At 40.0% G+C, this 19701-nt stretch overlaps 1 protein-coding gene across 1 annotated transcript; it reads left to right on the forward strand.

Annotated features, from left to right (window-relative positions):
- Positions 1–627: 627 nt before the first annotated feature.
- On the forward strand, positions 628–9189 carry LOC114446558 (mucin-5AC). Its single transcript, XM_028422208.1, has 4 exons — positions 628–1054; positions 2109–5315; positions 6883–6957; positions 8890–9189. The coding sequence occupies exons 2-4, from the start codon at positions 2173–2175 to the stop codon at positions 9107–9109; spliced, it is 3438 nt and encodes a 1145-aa protein (XP_028278009.1). The 5' UTR covers positions 628–1054; positions 2109–2172; the 3' UTR covers positions 9110–9189.
- The last annotated feature ends 10512 nt before the right edge of the window (positions 9190–19701 follow it).

Below are 19701 nucleotides of genomic sequence, written 5' to 3' on the forward strand. Positions count from 1 at the left end.
AGCACCAACACAACGGCACACCTCTGATTATGTCCTACGTGTGCAGCCTAGAGGATAGAAAAATGGGGCTTTGGACTGAAGGATCCTGGACCATGCAGGATGGGTGGGGAGATTAATGAGCAGTGTCACACTCCTGCATCAACTGAATTACCCTTGAGCAAAGCATTTAACCCCCAACTGCTCACACACACTGACTACAGCTCCTTGTGTGTGACAGAGTGTGTAAAAACATATGCGCAATAACAAAGGTCCTTCTGATAACAATGTTACCAAGGACATATTACAGTTATTGGAAGGCATACAGGACAAGTATAACATAAAATGAGTCACTAAAACATAAAACTCATACAGATATTACTTGTTTATACACATATCATAAAAAATAATATTTAATAATCTTGAGTCATGATTAAAAACGGCTTGGCACTTACCAGATTAGAACAAATTGTATATACATATATAGATATCAGTTCATTTTCCTGCTTTTTAACATGGCTGGTAATTTACACACAGTCCCTACCCCACTGATGCAAGTCACTTCCTCTCTCTCTCTCACTCTCTCTCTTTCTCTCTCTCCCTTGGTCTCTTTCTCCACCCAGCTGTAGATCAGGATACATGAACGCTGGGAAGGAGGACAGTAGCTGAAAGAAGAGAAGAGGGAGAGAGGAGAGGGCATACAGTAGTAGTGCAGACTGTGTTGTAGGGCAGCATACTGTAGCATACTGCTGTGTGTTGTGATCATGGAGTGAGAGTGAAGCGACCGGACCAAAACAAAGAGCAGAAGTGAATGTAATGAGGACACAGATCGGCTTGATGTCTGATCAATAAAAAGGTAGATTAGTTCAGAATTGCTGCAGAAGAGAAGGGGGATCATTTAGCAGCATTGCTTTTGCAGAGTGGCTTGCCTGCGGACTCCTTTTTGAGTTTGAATTCTGCCACTAAACGATTGGAAAATATCAAGACAAAGTCACTCCAAAGCTGAATGAGGATGTAAAAAAACAGAAAGAGTGGAAAACATTTGGAGTTAAGGACAAAGGAAATCACCAATACTCAGGTATGACTTTTAAACTTGAATCACAAAAACACTACCGACAGCTCTATTAGTTGTCTTTGTTGTTTTTGTTGTTGTTTTATAACTCAGCAAAAGGGGGTTTAATGGTGAATTAATAAGGCAGGACAGTTGTCACTTATCATTAGACAGTGACGACAGACATAGGTCACTAGACTGAGCTCAACTAACACACAACCAAAATAATGGTCCCTACAGGTACGCATGACTAAATGTCTTTTTGCAATTTAGACATCTCTGCATGGAGGATGATGAAGAGGAAGAAGGTAGCCTTGTCAGAATGTGTTTGCATGATATTTTGTTATGAATCAACACTTGCGAGCACACACACACGCAATACTGTACATTATCGCCCTGTTGTTATTGAACTGTTGGTGCTTAAATCATTAATATGACCTCTTGCACAACAGAGTTGTGAATTTATGAGTGGCATGCACACACACACACACAACCACACACGCAATCCCCTTTATGAAAGGGTGTTCCAGTTAGATGCACACCAAGCTTAATGAAGTCTGTACTGTAGTATCAGTGTATACATTATGGCTGCTTTCCAAGGTGAGCTGAATGTGGAGGATGACAACAGTGAAGAGTGAAGCCTGACAGACATTACAACCAGAGAGTTCAAGACAGCAACTGTCTTTATGAATTTTTTTTCTTCTCACAAATAAATTATTCTGTGTGCTGTCAGACACAGAGGGTAGATCTGTGCAGCATGATAGAAATGCTAATATAATATAGAACACTTCACAGCAACTGCCTCCTCTTGTTATCAGTATTAACAGATTGCCATTCCTTTTTTTATCCACTCTGTCAGAAAAAGTTGGAAAGTGAGAATACAATTCTTTTCTGCCTTATCTCAAATCTGCAATTGACTTTTGACAGCTCCAGTTATCCCTAATTTCTGCAGTACTGAAGCAGTTTCTTGTCTCAGTTGTAGCTCTGTGCATTGTTTCAACTAATCCTGCTTACTCATGGATTTCCTTCACATCTCAAATGCCTCTCAGTGTAAACTTGTTCTTTTCTAACTTTTTTTTAGATGGATGTAATGGTGCAGAAACACTGTCGCTCCCTTGTATTATCAAACATTTGATTCACGAGGGATGGGGAGACGAGCGGCCGACCTGACGACTCCGGTTCCAGTTTTAGGCGTCCCTGCCTTGGTTGGTGTACGTGGTTGGAAGACAACAGGAGGAGACAGAAGCGGTGGAACCCTGCTGCAGACACTGGGACTTCATTGCAGCGTTGGTGTTCAGACGTCCCCTGGGATACGCAGACCACCTACCCAGTTAACAGATACACTTTCAGATAGCGTTACACAAACATCCGACAGCTATATTACCAAGGAAACGGACTACAAGGAGGTAGTGCTGCTAACAAAGGGTGACAAAGAGAAAAGGGCTATTTTAAAACAGAAAAGTGGGGAATCCAAGACCAAAAAGGAAGTGACTTTCAAAGCTCTTGGAGGTGAGGCCTCTAAGGATGTGGCCTGCTGTCAACGGAACAGTGGTGGGAATTATTGCTATGCCAGGGCAATCAAGACCAATCCACATATTGCATTGAACGCACCCAACGGCAGGCCTAAACTAAAACCTGCTACTCGTTACACCAATGGCAGTGTGGTGGATTCAGAGGCGATAGGAGGAATTAGCATCGATAATGGCGATGCTGAGCCTGTGAAGAGTGCAACCTCTTGTGAAAGAGACCAAGGTCATTATGCAGATCAGTGTGGAAAGGCGCAGCCGTTATCTCCTGCCCGACCTTTCGGCGTGTCACAAAAAATATGCAACCTCTGCGGTGGGAGACAATCTATAACCACCCGAGCTGTCACTTTGGGGGAGAAAAGCACTGCTGCTGCTTCTGCTGCCACTGCTTCTGCTGATGGTTTCCTTGGAGAGAAACCGTTAAAGACAGCCCTTACTGCACTCTCCACTGCTGAAAAACATCTACAGCCAAGCCAGCAAATCTCTGAGAGCCTCACAAAGACAGACAAAAGGACACAAATTACAGTCCATCCACAAATACTATACCTTAACGAAGAAATAAGGTTCAGAAAAACTCCACACCCCGCATGCCCAGTGCACTCCAAAGGCAATCTGTCACACACACATCTTGCTAGTGATGCAACACCCACTGTCCATGCTAAAACCACCACCGTCACAGCAACTATTGAAACTGATTCCCGTAAGATCCAAAGACCAACAAGTCTAACTTTGACTCCTCAGATGGCCACAGCCACCAAACCAAACAACCCACACTCACACACTTACCCTAAGCTCATCAAAACAACACAACTCAGCTCTATACAACATAACATATCACAAAATGTATGCGTATCTGTTCATGCCGCGCCTGAGAACACTCTGCCGCCACCTTCTCATTTGTATACTCTAGCCACAGGGCCTGGAAACATATCAACTCAAAATGCAACCACAACCATTAGCTCTCCATTGATGTCCAATGCAAGTACAGCCTCTAAAACCAATGCTCAACATGAAACCGTGCAATCAATGCACACAGGACAAATAAGTATAGGGACAAACACGACTAATAGCCCACTAATGATCCCTAAACGCCTCACATTATCATTGGCAGACAAAGCATCAGAACCAATTCATAGGTCAGAATCATCTGCAAACCTTATGCAAACAAGTGCATCACCAGATCCTCATAAACCAAAAGAAACACTATCTTCAAGCACTGTCAGAACATCACCACGTAAAATGACCTTTACTGAAACCCTACTTAGATTCTCTGCTTTTGCTAATCCGCCACAAACTACACCGCATTCACTTATGAGTGCTGCTGTCTCACAGAGCATTTTGAAACATGAAGCTAATTCAGATCAGATGTCAGATCAGAATGTCTCCACGTCTTCTCTCCACATGTCATCTAGTGCATCTAAACCCCTTGACTCAAAAACTAGGTTGCCTACAAGTACAACTCCCAGCCTCACGCTTACATGTAAAGGCACTCTATACAAGAATATAGCCCTCAGGAACACCACATTTAATTTGAAAGAATCTGCATCCACTAAGGGTTCCCTGTTGTCTGCGCTGAAAGAAAAACAAAAAAATGTCACTGTTTCAAGTACATTTCTTCAATCAACAGACACAACACGAGTGCTTAGCTGTAATGAAGCCCTAGATACAGACAAACATCATCACAGGAAAGAAACAGACATCAGAACTCAAACCAGTAATGAATCTGGTGTCTGCGGTGTTGTTCCCAATCAGGAAAACAACTCCAGAACACCTCCGCACACAATATCCGAGCCACAACATGTGTCAGATCATTTCAGCAGAGGCAGTGATGCAACCACTCACAATCCTAAATCAACCGCTCATCCCAATGAGGACCTGAGTTCCGATAAAAGGAAATTCAATGATAATTTAATCAATGAATTAGCAGTGCATGAGTCAAAAGATCATAAAAATTCTGATCCATCACAGGTCACTAACCTTCAGAATTACATTTCCCTAATTAAGTCAAGCAGCTCTTGTCTGCAGGGTTGCATAAACACAGAACAACAAAGCATTGCACATTATCAAGGATACACAGAAACAGAACACGAGGGACACTGTGCAGCACGCCCACCAGTAAAAACAGCCCAGCAGACGGATTCAAATACACAACAGTTCCCCCTGGGTACATCATCCAGGCACGCAAATATTAAACTTAAATCCGAAGGCGACAAACAGACACATCCCAATTACCCAGCATTCCCTGTCACAGCACAAACAAACGGTGAGCCCATTATCTCAAGCACACATGTCAAAACCATGGCTGAAACTTCACTTCAACAAAACTTGGATTTTGATGTATCATTACAACCTCAAGCACACACAAGTCCAGAACTTTCTTTCACTGATGCAGCCCCATCCCTCAGTGAGGCAGAGCTCAACACACACACAGGCCCTGACTGTAATTCCATATTGCCATCATCAACAATGCACTTGGCATCGCGTCCCCTCCTCCGGTCCAACAAATTGGAGGGAATAGTCAGGCCTGCTACGAAGTTTAGCCCTGCTCCCCCTCAGCCAGGCTCAGAGGACACCAGCCTGGCACACTCCCACCCAGCTGATGCAGCCCTGTTGCTGCCGCCCTCCCCACAGTGCTGCAAATCAGCAGCTCTACAGCAGAGGCTGGAGACTGTGGAGGCCAGCCTGGCAGCCAACAAGGACAGGATCACCACTCTGCTTAACATTATCCATGACCTGGAGACCTGTCACACTCCCACCAGTGGGTAAGAGCATGCATGTCGGTGTGTGTGTCGGTGTAAGTGAGTGGGGACAGACAGCAAAACACAGTAACACTACTTGTGTCGCATAGAGAACTGCAAGAGAATATTCCAAATTTAAGCTTGCTTTCAACATTTTTGAATAATAAATATTACATTGCAGGGTCAGATATGACTTTTAAATAATTAATTTATAGCATTTAGTCCAGTACAGATACAGCTGCCAGAATTTGATTCAGGTTATTACTTTAAAAGCATCGCACCAAGTGATCTTTGGCTTCCAGTGAGTCATCACCTGAATTTACTGGGACCACTCAGTGACTTTGAAAAACAGTCTGGAAACAGTATATGTGTGTGTTTTACTAATTAGGTGTATGATTATTCATCAGCTTTAGGCTTTTGCTATCTGGTGCAAACAGATCAGTTTCACTTATTAATAACTAGCATGTAACAAATGATGGCAGCACAACTTGTCAACAATTTGATATATTAAAGAAACAAATAAATCAGTAAAGAAAAAAAAAACTGTTGTCAACTTTGATCAACCAAATACCACAGTATAAAGTACAATTTGTGCAAATTATTGTAGACGTATGTCTCAGTTCAGGAGCTGTCCTACGACTTAGGGTCTTTCAGTTGGTGTGTAGAACTGCAGCCCTCTCTTCTCAGTTGAGACAGGCAACGGATCCTTTGCGTGCCAGTGATACGTGGCATCCTCAAGCACGTAAATGTCTGCGTGACGCTAATTACCATCATCAGAGAGTGTTCAGAGGCTCAGCATGGACTTCCCACCAATTTGCTGTGCCCGTGCAGCTACAGCTATGAGAGAGTGAAGCTATGTGAAGATGTCTGTTGCCACCTCCAACTTAACCATTTTTCCTTTAAAAATATATAGATTCAACACCAATTAGCTGTGTGTGGATAGAATGCCTCCTCCGAGCACGAAGTATAATGAAAGCAATTGCAAGCAGTGGTGTCATTGTCTGCATCCGCGAGGGAGCACTATCTTAGCCTGAGGATGCAGCCCCTAAATGACAGCTAATGATGTAACATGTTGCACAAATACATTTTGATTCTATTCTGTTATGAAGCTAGCTTCGTTGCCATTACAACTATAAATCGGGAACTGTTTTATGATGATGCAACGCTGGAACATAGTTACAAGTTCGCAAACAGGTCTACAATCATGTTCCTGAGTGTGACAGAAACCTACTTGGGCGTTTCAGCAGGGCGCGCACGTCTCCGAGAGATTTATTTAGCCGCGTAACTCTTCTGGGACAAATAACAGGAATTAAAGCGGCCTTCTGGCAATGTGTCTCTGTCAATCATTCTCATCCACTGTGGTGTGCTAATAAGCTGTGACTGCCTCTGAGGTCATGTTTCAGAATAACCAACTACTAATAACCAACTGATGCCTAACATAATGCAAGGCAGACAGCTCATCAGTGCCAACAGTAGTCTGAATGAATATCAGATGGACAGGATGACTGGAAAGAATATTGAATTGCAAATCTAATAGGATGAGAGTCTTGGAAGTTATTCAGTGGGTGTTTTATTTTTTTGTTTATTCTAGTCGGCGATGCTACCAAACTGGACAAGACCTCAAAAACTGCTCCACCTGCCAGAAGACTGCGTGTATTGTATACAGGTGAGATATCTGTGAAATAACCTATTTTGTCAATGTTTGAATAGATACTGTAACCTCACTCTGTTGGGGTCAGAGTATCTACTGCTTGTGTTACTCAGTTATCATAGGAAGCCTTTATAAGATTAAGGAGATTAAGAAAACAATAATTAATGTGCAAGGCATGCGAGACGACCGGAAAATGCATCAGCTTACTCAAGGTCAATTTCATCCTACGCAATTTTATTTACAGTTTCAGACACAATTTAATTCATGGGTCACTGCGGTCGCCAGTTCTCTGGCATCCAGCTCACTTCACTGAAAATTAATAACTTACTGTATGGGCAGCTTACCAAATGAAAATCCCTGTACTATACTCATTTGTATCTTTCTTAGAATACACAGAAAAAAAATAACATTTTCCCCTCTGAGCACACCATCAATCTTTTGGAACAACTGTCAAATTTTAGCACTTACTGTACACGGTGCAGAGCATTCAGACTTTATTGTAGATTTATAATGATTGAGATGAGAGGCAAGGAGGAACTAGTCAGGCCCAAGCTGCCTGTGTGAATGATTTACACAGATCACTGCAGAGGTCGTTGTAAAAGGTAAAATGTTAAATTGCAGACAAAGTGAATTCATGTCACATGATGATAAATGTGACATATATATGACTTATATTTATCTTATAAGTTTTAGCAGATGAGGTCAGTTGAGGTCAATTCATGTGGAGTCAAAGTCAAATGAAGCCCCAGCTAAAACAAGTACACACAATGTTGACTAAGCCTGTAGGTGTGGAGTAAATCTAGGAGTATGACAGGGACTGGCAGAAAAATCTAGGAGGCGTCCAAGCTTGACCAAAAAAACATCATATATAATATTAATTATCAGAGTATTTGTGTGTCGTGCAATCACTGCAATGCACTTTTTAATGTGTGCTAATGATGCATTGCTCTTAGCCATCGTAGCTTAGGCCTGACCCTTCAGATTAAAAAGTTCACTTGCAAGCATTATGTCATATGTGTGGACAGTGTTTGTATAATTACTTTCACTGCCAGAAGGTCAAGGTTTACAGTGAGGCATTAGTTTGAGATTCTAATTTGTTTTTGACTACTGAACAGATTTTGTGATGGTGCCATATTAAGAGAGAGGACCTATCTCTGCCAGGTGTTGTTAGACTGTGCTATGAGAAGAGCTTGTAATACATACTGTACACCTCACATTTTGTTGGAAATGCAGAGTCTCGAGGCTTAATATGATATACAGTTCTCATATTCAGACTTTGATGATGTTTTGCACCCATTTGCCGAAGTGTTGCATCAGGCTGAAGCAGTAGTAAAAACCTCAGCAATTGTTCCAGATATTATTGTACGTGGAAAAGAGGCTACGAAATCTAAAAGGCTTCTCATCATCCTTTCAAAAAAAAAGCCTCATGCTCTACAAAGCACAACCTAAAACTGTCTTGTATTGTGAAAAATTCAAAACATGCCTCTTCATCTACTTATTTTCAAAACTGCATTTGTATGACAAAAAGATGTTACATAAGTTGATTTGTTGACTGGTGTGTGTTGGCATCTGGTCCTGAAAGGGCAAGTGGAAATAAGGATATTCAGACATCAAGTGTGTACCTTTAGAAAAAAAATAAAATAAAATAAGGGATACCCTGCTGGGAAATGTCTCCCTGCCCAAACCAATCAGCCAGTCTAAAGTCTGACAAGCACAGGGCTTCCCACATTAGGGGTACCACACAAAGGAAAAGTGTAGCATCGCAGTTTATAGCATAAAAAGCCATTTTCATCATAGAAAAATGAGCTGCAAATGCTGATCTGACACACAGAGAGCATTCATTTGCATCTTCGGCGAGGGCTGATTTTGATACATTGTGTGTGTTTTTTTTTTTTATGGAGGGGGGGGTGAAGGTTTAGTAATGTTATGCTGCCTGTCTCTGTTCAGTGTGGAGTATGACTTTAGGCAGCAGGAAAGACGCTTCTTGGAGGTTCTGAATTGTTCCATAAGTGGCACCAATACCTACTCCGTGCCCGTGTCCCAGCCCATAAACTTCAGCCTGCTCCGAAGTGTCGTCATTAAGAATTTAACAAAGACAAAGGTGAAAAGCAAAAAGCTCTGCAAGACCCTGCTTAAATGGCTTCCAAGGAAAATTCAGCAAGTTTAAACCTCTGGAGAACACCTGTGTACTGTTTAATAACCATCAGCCTGTGACCTGCAAAAGCCTTTTTTTTTGCAGCGGATTCTTACTATTCCCTCCTTGTCCATAGAATGACGCTGAATTAGGCTCTTATGCGGTGGAGTTCCACTCTCCTGCACACTGTCAAAGCTTATAAGTGGGATTTTGTACTGGAATTTGCCCCATATCTTTGACCTTCAGCTACCGTCGTCTACAAGGAATTTCACTTTTGAAAGTCAATACTATTTTGTTGTTGGTGTGCCTGCTTAAAATGTGTGACTAACCACAACCATAGATTTCTATACCTAATTTTATATGAGATTCTATTCTCTTTGCACTGTTAGGATTGATGTAGTTGGTTTTACACCACCCTTCGATTACCTGCTTCCTATAAGAATAAATGTTATGTATACAACCATTTTTGATGACTGTATGACTGATACAGTTGCCTGTACATCTGCTAATTTGTGAACTTTTGATCCCTTGCTGAACTTGATTATTTACGAATGAAATAAAGGTTTTTTTTCTCAAACAGCCCTGAATGCATCTTAACCTTTTTACATATGCAAACTGGCCACAGGGGTGCTGAAAATAGAGAAGCATTCATTATCCCTTTGCCAATTGTGCCGATGGTCTCCAAATCCCCAATCAATCTGAACTTCATAAAAGGTTTCTGGGTAAAACAATGACATGACGAAAGGCTGCAATGAAGCATGAGTCACAATCAAAAATGGCCAAGCAATTGCACACTATGCACACGTCCATGAGCATGCTCGTTGACAGAGACGCAGAGACATGAGAAAAGCAAACGTCAGGAAAAACCCCTGCAGAGGGTTTCACAGAAGTATTCATATTTTATCAGTGCAAGGGGCTGAAGAATTTAGGATAAAAGCTTTTGAGGAAGGAACACACACTGACAGTTTATTTGAGCAAACAGTCAAGCTAAGATTGCGATATTAAATTTTTGATACACTTTAATTACAACTCCTCCACGAAGAAATAATGGCATACCGAAATGAAATTCTTCAAGCAATGGCACTAGTGGGAAATATGGTGCTCAAAGCAACTGTGGTAGCCTTACAGCCTGATGCAGGAAACCCAGATCTGCTATAAGGTACGTTATTGTAAGCTATCATGGGTTTTGCAAATACAAGTGTTCACTTATTATCTAAAATTATAGGTATGTAATAGCTGTCAAAAGAGTAAAAGAATCTGCATACTTACTGTCACCGCGAACTTTGTTTTTCTGATCCATTTCACAATGATCCATCAGCTAATAAGTAATAGCACAATAGACCAAACATAAAGTCTGAATATTCAAGTTAAATTCTGTAAATTCGGTTAGAACAGCCAGTACAAAATTCTATCATGTGGCCAGAAGAAGCCAAAATCAAGATGGCCGCTCCATGCAGCAACACTTTTAAAAGCTGTAGTAATGTATATGTGTATGTATAAGGGCACAGTATTGCACAATTCATTTCAGTAACATTTATATGCCCCATGATTACAGCAAAATAGCACAAAAGTATCAGAAGATACTCAAGATCTTGACTCGTCTCAGACTCGGGGGCAAAAAAACCTGATCGTGACATCCCTAGTAATACATGGTACTTCTTAGCACTCCTGTCCATTTTTTGTGTAATTAAATCCGACAGTATTGTCTGTGGTTATGCTGCCGCAGTGGTTATGCAGACAAAGTACAGTCAAATTTATCACAATCAATTTACAATGGCTAACCTAGCTAGTCAGTAATGTGTAGATTATGCAACTTGAAACGGGACGTTGTCAACTAATTTCTTCCCCAACGTCTGAGGTGAATGGACGTTAATAAGTTGCATTATGTGTCATATAGGCACAAGTATCAAAGTCAGTAGTCCTGGTTCTGCCCCACCACTTCTGTCCCTTTTCACTGTTTTTTAGAAAGGGTTATAAAGGTATTGTTTAAAATTACTGCATTTTACTTTTTAATATATATTTAATGAGTTTACTGATTTATCAGCTGAAGCTAGTAGTGATATCAGATGTGCCTTTGTGTGTAATTTTAAAAGACTAAAGGAAAGCAAATGTTTTTAAACTTTAGCAAAGACTGCTTAGAGACTTCTGCAGTTTTCTGCTAATTTTGAAAAGTGGTGCTGCTGAACGATACTGCAGCAACAGCAAGTCCCAGTTCCTAGAAGCAAAGACAAATGGGTCCATAAACCAAAGCACCAACTGGCCAAGCAATATCAGCACAGCACTTCTATTACTCTCAATATCAGAGAATATCTTTCACTGTGAATGAAATGATCTCTGTGAAGATTAAAGTGTTACATTTTAAAATGGTAACATCAGTTCTACTGTATCACTTCCAACTCTCCATATGCTTGCAAATAAACTCACAAACTGAGAGAACAGGACAATTTTCTGTGTCTCAGTTATGTAATCACTACAAAATTGTATTGCCTCCTTTGAAGTGTCATAACTGGGAAGAGCTGGGGGCAGATATTGAGGAAAATTACCTAATCAATACTAACATGTCTGCTGTGCCTCAGGAAATCATTCAGAACCAGTCAGGCAATGAGCTGTTGTGCTGGTGCACTTTAGAAACGCAGACTTCTCTGCAGAAGTGCACAAACAAAGCAGCTATTTAAGCAGCAATTTTCTCTTAAAATGTGGTCTGTCTGTTTCTCTTTATCTACTTGTGTCCGTTTAACAATATATATTTGTCTTCATTATCCTCCCACGAAGTCTGGGGTTTCGTTTCCAGTCCATTTGTTAATGAGTTCATCAGAAATTCAGAGGGCATTTAGGATCAGTATACAATATGTCACACAGACATTTGGACCTAAACTATGACTATGGGAGAGTTCCTGTTGCTATGTTGCATGGGGCAGTTTTTAGATATAATAATAATATAAAATTAATACAAACCAAGCACGGGTCGGTCTTTTATAGCCGTTTCATAAAACCTGCCATGAAAACTTCTGCCTCCAATGTAATGACATTGCCGACATTAACTTTGAATAACGTCTCCATGTAAGGTGAAAGTAGGCTATTACTAGTGCCGCCAGCTCCAGTGAAAAGTAACACCCTGGCCTGCAGCCTTCAGCCACTTTCAGCTCATTAATTTGGTTCACTGGTCCATCTGGTTGAGGTCCAATGGCTTTCACCAGCCCAGCATTTAAAAAAAAAAATGGGCAGCTGCCAGCTCACAGCTCAAACAAGCTGTACCTGTGCACTAAAAAAAGCAGCTGTATGCAGTAACTGAGTGGCTGAACACACAGCAAACCATGCAGCTTTTTCTCAGGGACGCAGATGTGAATAAACAAACCTAACAGTGGCATTAAGAATGAAGTGCATTTTTAACTATTATTGCAGCAGTCTGAACCTGGGAAGATAATACAGAGTGAAGGTGAAACAGCTAGAGGCTGCTGCCATATGCAAGATGGGGAGATCACAGGACCAACAGATGGACGCTAACCTAACATAAGAAACATTTCTTCAGCAATAATCCAGATGTTAGCTGCAAGGAGCAGCTATGATTTTTAACAATGGTCAGAGTGGTTGTGCTTAAAAGTACATACTGGTACTCTTTTACTGGTTAGTGACAACAACAGAAACATTCCTCTCCACATCTAATGGCAATACAAACATGACAACCCTTTTACCCCAATTAGCTTTGTACTCATAATCAAAGCTCTCCCCTGACAGTTTTGACTTGTGTTTAATGTTTTAATATTGATCATTTTTCCCTTAATAATGTTAACTGTTTTGTTTTCTGTTTAAATGGGTTAACTATACCCTCCACAGACTGAAAGCATGTCACAAACACCCACACACTCCTGAAAAGGCCACTGGTGTTAATTTGCATTTTTTGGCATTTCTGCACCACCCCTAATCTTCATGTGGCACAAATGATTCATGCATGCTTTAAATCCAGTAAAACATATGCTAATCATTTGACAAAGCAGCACAGCACAAAATGTTTCAGAGAGTAGCACGGTTATTTTTCATAGAGCCCTTTTGGCAGTGAGGGTCTAATATTTGATGTCCTTTTTATGTTGTGTCTGTCCTGTATGAGACACTTTCAGAGAGGACAGACATTCCCATTGCAGTGCTTTGCTCCCAGGGCAGCCTGCTATAGACTGGCAGACATCTGAACTGAAATGTGTGCAAATTGCCCTGTTATTCTCCTTTTTTTTTCGACACACTGAACTGTGAACTACACCTACAGGATGCTATGATGGATATATTTTTCACTTATAATATGAATGGAGTTGAAACTTCTCAATCTTAACAGTTAGGGTGAAAATGGGTTTCTTTGCGCAAATTAACTTTGACGGTGTCATGATAATTATGTTTTACATGATGAGATGCAACCCTAAACTTGCTCTCACACCTAGAGTGTTAATTGGTTAATTTTATATCAAGAAACCTTGTGAATTACAGCAGACAGGAAGTCATACTTTGATGCAAATAAATGGCTTTATCTTGGAAGCAACACATTTACATTAAACATTTTAAAGAAAAAATATTTTTTAGGTTATTTTACAACATTTAATTGTGTATAGTCATATAATGGTATCTATCTTCCTCTGTTTTTACCACAACAACATGACCAAGAACTGACTGTTCTGCAGCCACACAGCCCCATAAGCAATAAACAGTGATGCACTGTGTGCTCTAACACTTTCCTATTAGAACCACTATTAACTTTTTAGTCATTTGTCCAATGCTAGCTCTAGGTCTGTTGGATGGGACCACACAGGCCAGCCCTCATTCCCCCGAGGACTTCACCTACTTGCCTTCCTTGGACAACTATTGATAGGATGACTGGAAACACGCCAAAAAGAGTTTTTGGAAAAGGGTCTGACCTCCCCATCAAAGTTCAGCCTATTTTTCTCCCAGCTTTAATAAGAAAAAGTTCACTTAGGTTATAAGTGAACGTTCTACCCTATCCACTGATAGGTGCCATGGTAACCCTGATGATCAGTGTGATTCACCTGACCTGTCCCTGGTCATAATGCACATGAGTGTTGAGACAAATTTAACATAAAGTGCTCATTATTTTGTCCTTGCACAGAACCAAAAATAACTTCATTACCATGTCTGCACTACTCAAAGCATGTCTGCCAAGTTACCTTGAGTTATTTTGGTTCAGTGTTACAATAACCTCCACTATGGCAACTTGGATTGGGAATCACGTCAATAACATTAAATCAGTATAAATTCTCGTTGCAGATGCATCATGAGTCATTATGAACTGCATTATGAAATACATATCTCTAACCTGATGCTAAGTTTCTAGTAAGAGTGTGAAGGTGATGTCAGTTTTTATTTGTCCATCTACATCAGCTTCTATGTAGCCTACTTTCTATTATATCCACTAAACATAAACATCCCTGACTTTTCCCTGGTCCTCCTCTATATATGGAAACACTGCTGCCGGTTTGATTCACAGACAGAACTAATGACTCATTTTGACGTGGAGACTCACTGGCAGTGTTCCTTGGGGACAACAAGGAGTGGAACAGGGCAGAGAAGGGCAGATTGGGGTTTACTCTCACTCCTCTCAGGGTCGAGTGTCCTCCAGAGGGGCTTTAGAGGAGCACTAATCCACTGAGATGTGAGAGATTGGCTTTCCCCTGGGATGGAAATGTAATATGACAGAACAACAATGAGGAAGGAGAGAGTACTGGCTGAATTTCCATACAAGAGACCAGGCAATTGCCATGGGGCTTTTATATGCCCTTACATGTAACGTAATTTGGGTTTAATAATCCTCCGTAACAAACGCGATGATTTGCACTTTTAGTCTGTCTGTTTCCTGACCTCCCTCCGTCATATTCCACAAAAAGCAGTGAGAATGAATGACACTGGTGCACATCACTTTATATTTAGGGCAGTTTAGTGTCGCTTCCTTTAATCAACATAAAGAGGTCTTGTTTGTAATATTTCTTTTAAAGACAAAGATGAATCCACATCCATATTGGCCCCATGAGGATAATTTATTTAGCTTGTGTAATGACAGCGCCCACAAAGCATACGACTGGCATAAACAAAGTAACTGATTAAACCACCGAAGATATTCATAAATAGCTTGACAACCAAGGCAGCAGATTTTGTGTTGCATTTTTCACACTACTGACTTATGGACCGCATCATCAGCTGTATGTTCTCACGCCACATGTGTGCATTTTTTCAACCCTACTTCCTTAGTCCTCAAAGTACAGTGCATAATCCAAATGTAAACAAAAAAACAAGTACCGGTACTTCATCATCTAACTATGGCTGTTATGATAAATAATTTAGCAACATGTCTCTGGGAATTGAAGTGTTGCTCTGTTTGCCTGTTAGTTAAGCCCCAAGTAACTCATTTTGCGCAATCATTAATTGTGCCGAGGGGGGTGAAAAAAATAATTTGATAATTTTGTTGATCATTATTCATGTACAGACATCAACAGTCTAATCTGGAGAGATATATGGTCACAATTTCAGAAAAGCTATTAAATATTACTGCTAAAAACAATATGAAATATGGACTTGGAATGATGGGAGATTAAGCCTGCACAATGTGTCATAGTCAAAGTCTATGTAGTTTCAGATGCGTGCAAAAACAAACCCAACGCGTCGAGCACGTATCTGTATCTGTACACTCACACAAATATTGCATGAATAAATAAGAGTGAGGAGTGAAGTCCAGAATGGGATAAATAATTTCATCAATCATCAGTTTACTGACACCACAATTATCCACAAAAGGATGTGGGTAATAAGCTACAGTCTGCGTTCTGTGGTGTGGCCTCTGGTGGAGGTCCATAAGCTAGTATAAACACAATATAAATGCTTACAAATTATTTTTTTAATAAGTGTCTCCAGGGTTTTGTTTATATTCCAGTCCAAATGTTACTTCAGAAGCAAACACAAAATCAGCAGCAAATTAAAAACATCAGCACTACCCGAACAGCACTTGAGCGCTTAATTTGGACCTGCAGTGTACGTGTGGTAAAGCTTGTCTGGAGTTGAAGAAATGCTGCTCGGTATTTTTTATTTGATTTAGCCGAGAGCTTTGATGATGGAAGAAAGCTCTGGTATGGAAGTGCAGCAGCAACACTACGCAGGTCAGACCAGCGGCCTTGAAACAGTGAGAAAAAGCTTGTTAGTCAGAAATAACACTTCAGGCTTACTCACATCTTGTTAGCACAGCAGTGTGAATGATGATGATGGACAGAAAACACAGCTGGAAAACCTTTTTAATTCATATTATTGGTCAAGAAGAAGCAGAATAATCTAACAGTGGCTTCTCTCCTGAAATGCATATGTAAAGACATTCATTACAGCCAGTTATATACAGGGACGGGCGGGACGCTGAATAACAATGAGGAGCAACAGTGTTCTTTATCTTACTGTAAGTACTATAAAAACTTCATATGAAACTTGGAGTAAGTGGGATCCTATATGTATTTCCATATGTTGAATGGACATGTCATATTTTGTCAATAAATTCCATACACCATTATGTGATTGTTATAACTCCAACTGTCTAATATATAATTAATAACCCCATATTTTCATGCAGAATCTTTTAAATCAGAAGGATTCTGTGGCTTTAAATTACAATACCCACATAAATTAATGGCATGAAATTATTAGTTTGATCCAAAGTCCACTGAGAAGAAATAAAAAAAAAAAGATTGTTCTTTTCTTTTAAAGGAAAAATAATACATATTTTTGTTAAAAATGGGCTTCTGCCTCCAATTCTGTTAACATTCCAATGCAGTATCCACGTATGTCCAGCAGGTGGGAGAAAAGACTTGCTCAAACTGTACTTTAAGGCTGAAGAGAGAACTGAAGATCCTTAAGCTACAGATTCACATCTGGAGACAACCTGACTCATGTATTGTTTATTTATCTGCCATATAATTTCAGCTAAGCATTATTTGGTGACTATAAAGCACCAAGTCGATTGAATAAATCAAGTTTGGATGAAAAAGACATGAGCACATACAAAGCACCTCCCCCATTCCCCCTTAACTTGACATTATGAAGTTGGAAAATGTATTTCTGTTCCCCTCCATTGACCTGGTCAGTTTGAGGAAGCACAGTGCTGGTATTTCTATATACGCTGTGATTCTCAGGCTTTCTCCTCCTCCTCAGAGAGTCTACATGTTTTATCGCTGGGTTACGGACATTAACATTCCCAGCAACACTCTAATCTTCCTGTCGATAATCTTTCTTAACCCCTGTTCAATCATGCTTATAAAGCAACAGAGACAAAAATCTGTTCAATATCTGCACATGGCACACATGTATAGGAGTGTGTTATTAAGTGTGTGACTTATCCTTAAATGCACTGGCTTGCAGGGTGCATTCGAAACATGCAGACTCTCTGCCACATCAGCACAGACCTGGGTAACACAGTTTACAAGTTATTGTTTAATCTGTTTTATCTGCAAGATTATTCAGGTACTTTAATTGTTAACTTGTATTCAGCAACAAGGTGATATGGGGAAGCAGTGTAAGGTGAGTAGAAGTCATTTTTTTTAATTATCCAGCACACACAATAGTCAATTGATATCATGTGTAACACAAATAGCCAGTGCTCTAAAGTTACAGCTGAAAATCCTTTTAAGGAAATTGGCCACACAAGCTTACTGAGTTTTTCTAAATTGGAACACTGAGAAGACATATTGTTGCAAGTTATGTAAAAAACACACAAACTAATCGCCTTCAGCCACAGTGTGATAACAAGCCAAGACTGTAGACATTAGCTGCTAAACATTATTACCATCATGTCAAGGTTAGCTTATAGCTTAGAGCTGTTTCTAACTACTTGATAATCATCGCTGAGTTTCTAAAACTGAATATTGCTCATGGCATTTGTGTTCATCATACCCACATGCAATAAATTCATAAATCAGATACATAAACTGTGACCTAACAGCTAGCTGGGATTTATGCTCTCTTAGATGTCTTTGCTGTATTCATTACCAAACTATGGAGGCTATGAATCAGTATATCAGTGGAAGTTGCGCATCCAATTCAAGAGATATGAAGTTAAAATAGATTTTTTATGGCATTAGAGAAAATGCTCATGTGATAATGTTAAATGGATGTGCTGGGGGGAGTGCCTATGCTGATAACATGTCTACAAGTAGGAGGAGAGGGAGGATGAGAGAGAGAGAGAGCGAACAAGAGAGAAGAGGGCAAGAGCAAGAGAGAAATAAGTTTCCTCATAGGCAGGAACCAGAAAGCGGAGGAGAACATTCACAGTTTTGGAGTAAGGATTGGGCAACTTGAGACAAACCATGTGGGGTGAGTTAACAAGCTTTTTATCACATTTTAAAGGATCTTATCTAGAGACATAAGCATGTGTGCAGGTGCAGGTGTATATAAATGTATGGATGTGAGTCATTTATGTCTTGTTTTTGTTAGTTACACATTCACAGGATAGTGCAATATCTGTAGGTTGCTGGTTTAGTCTGCAGCTGTTCTCTAACAAGTCAAGCCTTAGAGCAAACAATCCTCTTTCCTGAAGGTGAACTCACTGAAACTCAGCGGAACACATTGTATTGTAATTTTGTGATAGCTTGTCATCATCTTGTTTAAAGGAAGGGTAGGAGATTCCATTCTGATGCACTTTTTGTTAAATTAGCAACCAGTAGTTTCGCATTAAAACGAAGAATATGAATCATCTGTGGAAGATATAAAACGCTAAAAACATCAGCCAATCCTCAGGGTGGACCCTGTGCGGAGTATTGGCTGGTTGTCACTCTCTTCCTGCTCTTACTTTAGAAATCTGGCTGACTCTCACTGAGTTTTCAAAATCTCCTATCCTACCTTTAACATATGATATATGCAAGATGTGATTAGACCAACAGACAGATCTGATGATGTGTGTGTGTGTATATATATATATTATAAGATAGTTTTGCATGTGATCTGCATATTCCATTTATTCAAATGTTCTCAAAGTCTAAAGCTCATACGTGGGAGAAACAGACACATGGTACTATTTACGATGAGACTGCACTGTATGGCAATACACGACTGACTACAATGATGTCAGAGTTGTTAAAGAGCAATCATACAAGCACAGTGATAAGTTGTGGTAGAAAACAAACAACTAGCAATGAAACAACAACTATCCAGCAGGCTACTGCTCAAAAAGACAAAAACACAGGTAGATTTGACATGCTGTAAAACAATGATATTTTTAGCTTCATAGTAACCATGATATGTGGTCGGGGCACCATCAAAATGGATCAGTGATAGATTTCTGAGAGGAGAAATCGATTGACATCGATTGAGACATTAAGAGGAAACATCTTATTTGGTATGGTAAAGTGAATTATTATTCAAATTAATTATTTATTATATCCTTATTGCAGCACAACCAGATCCCTTAAGAGGGAACATCCCTGTCAATTACCCACAACATGTTTGCACATGGTGATAATATTATGACATTATATGTAGTTTATATAAAACTTATTGTAACTAAAGCTATAAGTGAAACTTTGTTTCGTTGTACCTACCTAGTAGAGTTCCCTTCCTTTCACAGTTAGGCTCCATGTTATTTAATCACAAGGAAGGTTATG

Source organism: Parambassis ranga, chromosome 14, assembly GCF_900634625.1.
Source record: "Parambassis ranga chromosome 14, fParRan2.1, whole genome shotgun sequence".
Lineage (NCBI taxonomy): Eukaryota > Metazoa > Chordata > Actinopteri > Ambassidae > Parambassis > Parambassis ranga.

Coding starts and splice junctions, on each gene's coding strand:
- LOC114446558 (XM_028422208.1), top strand. CDS start 2,173: ATGGGGAGACGAGCGGCCGACCTGACGACTCCGGTTCCAGTTTTAGGC. Junction 5,316..6,882: donor TGTCACACTCCCACCAGTGG/GTAAGAGCATGC, acceptor TGTTTATTCTAG/TCGGCGATGCTACCAAACTG. Junction 6,958..8,889: donor ACTGCGTGTATTGTATACAG/GTGAGATATCTG, acceptor GTCTCTGTTCAG/TGTGGAGTATGACTTTAGGC.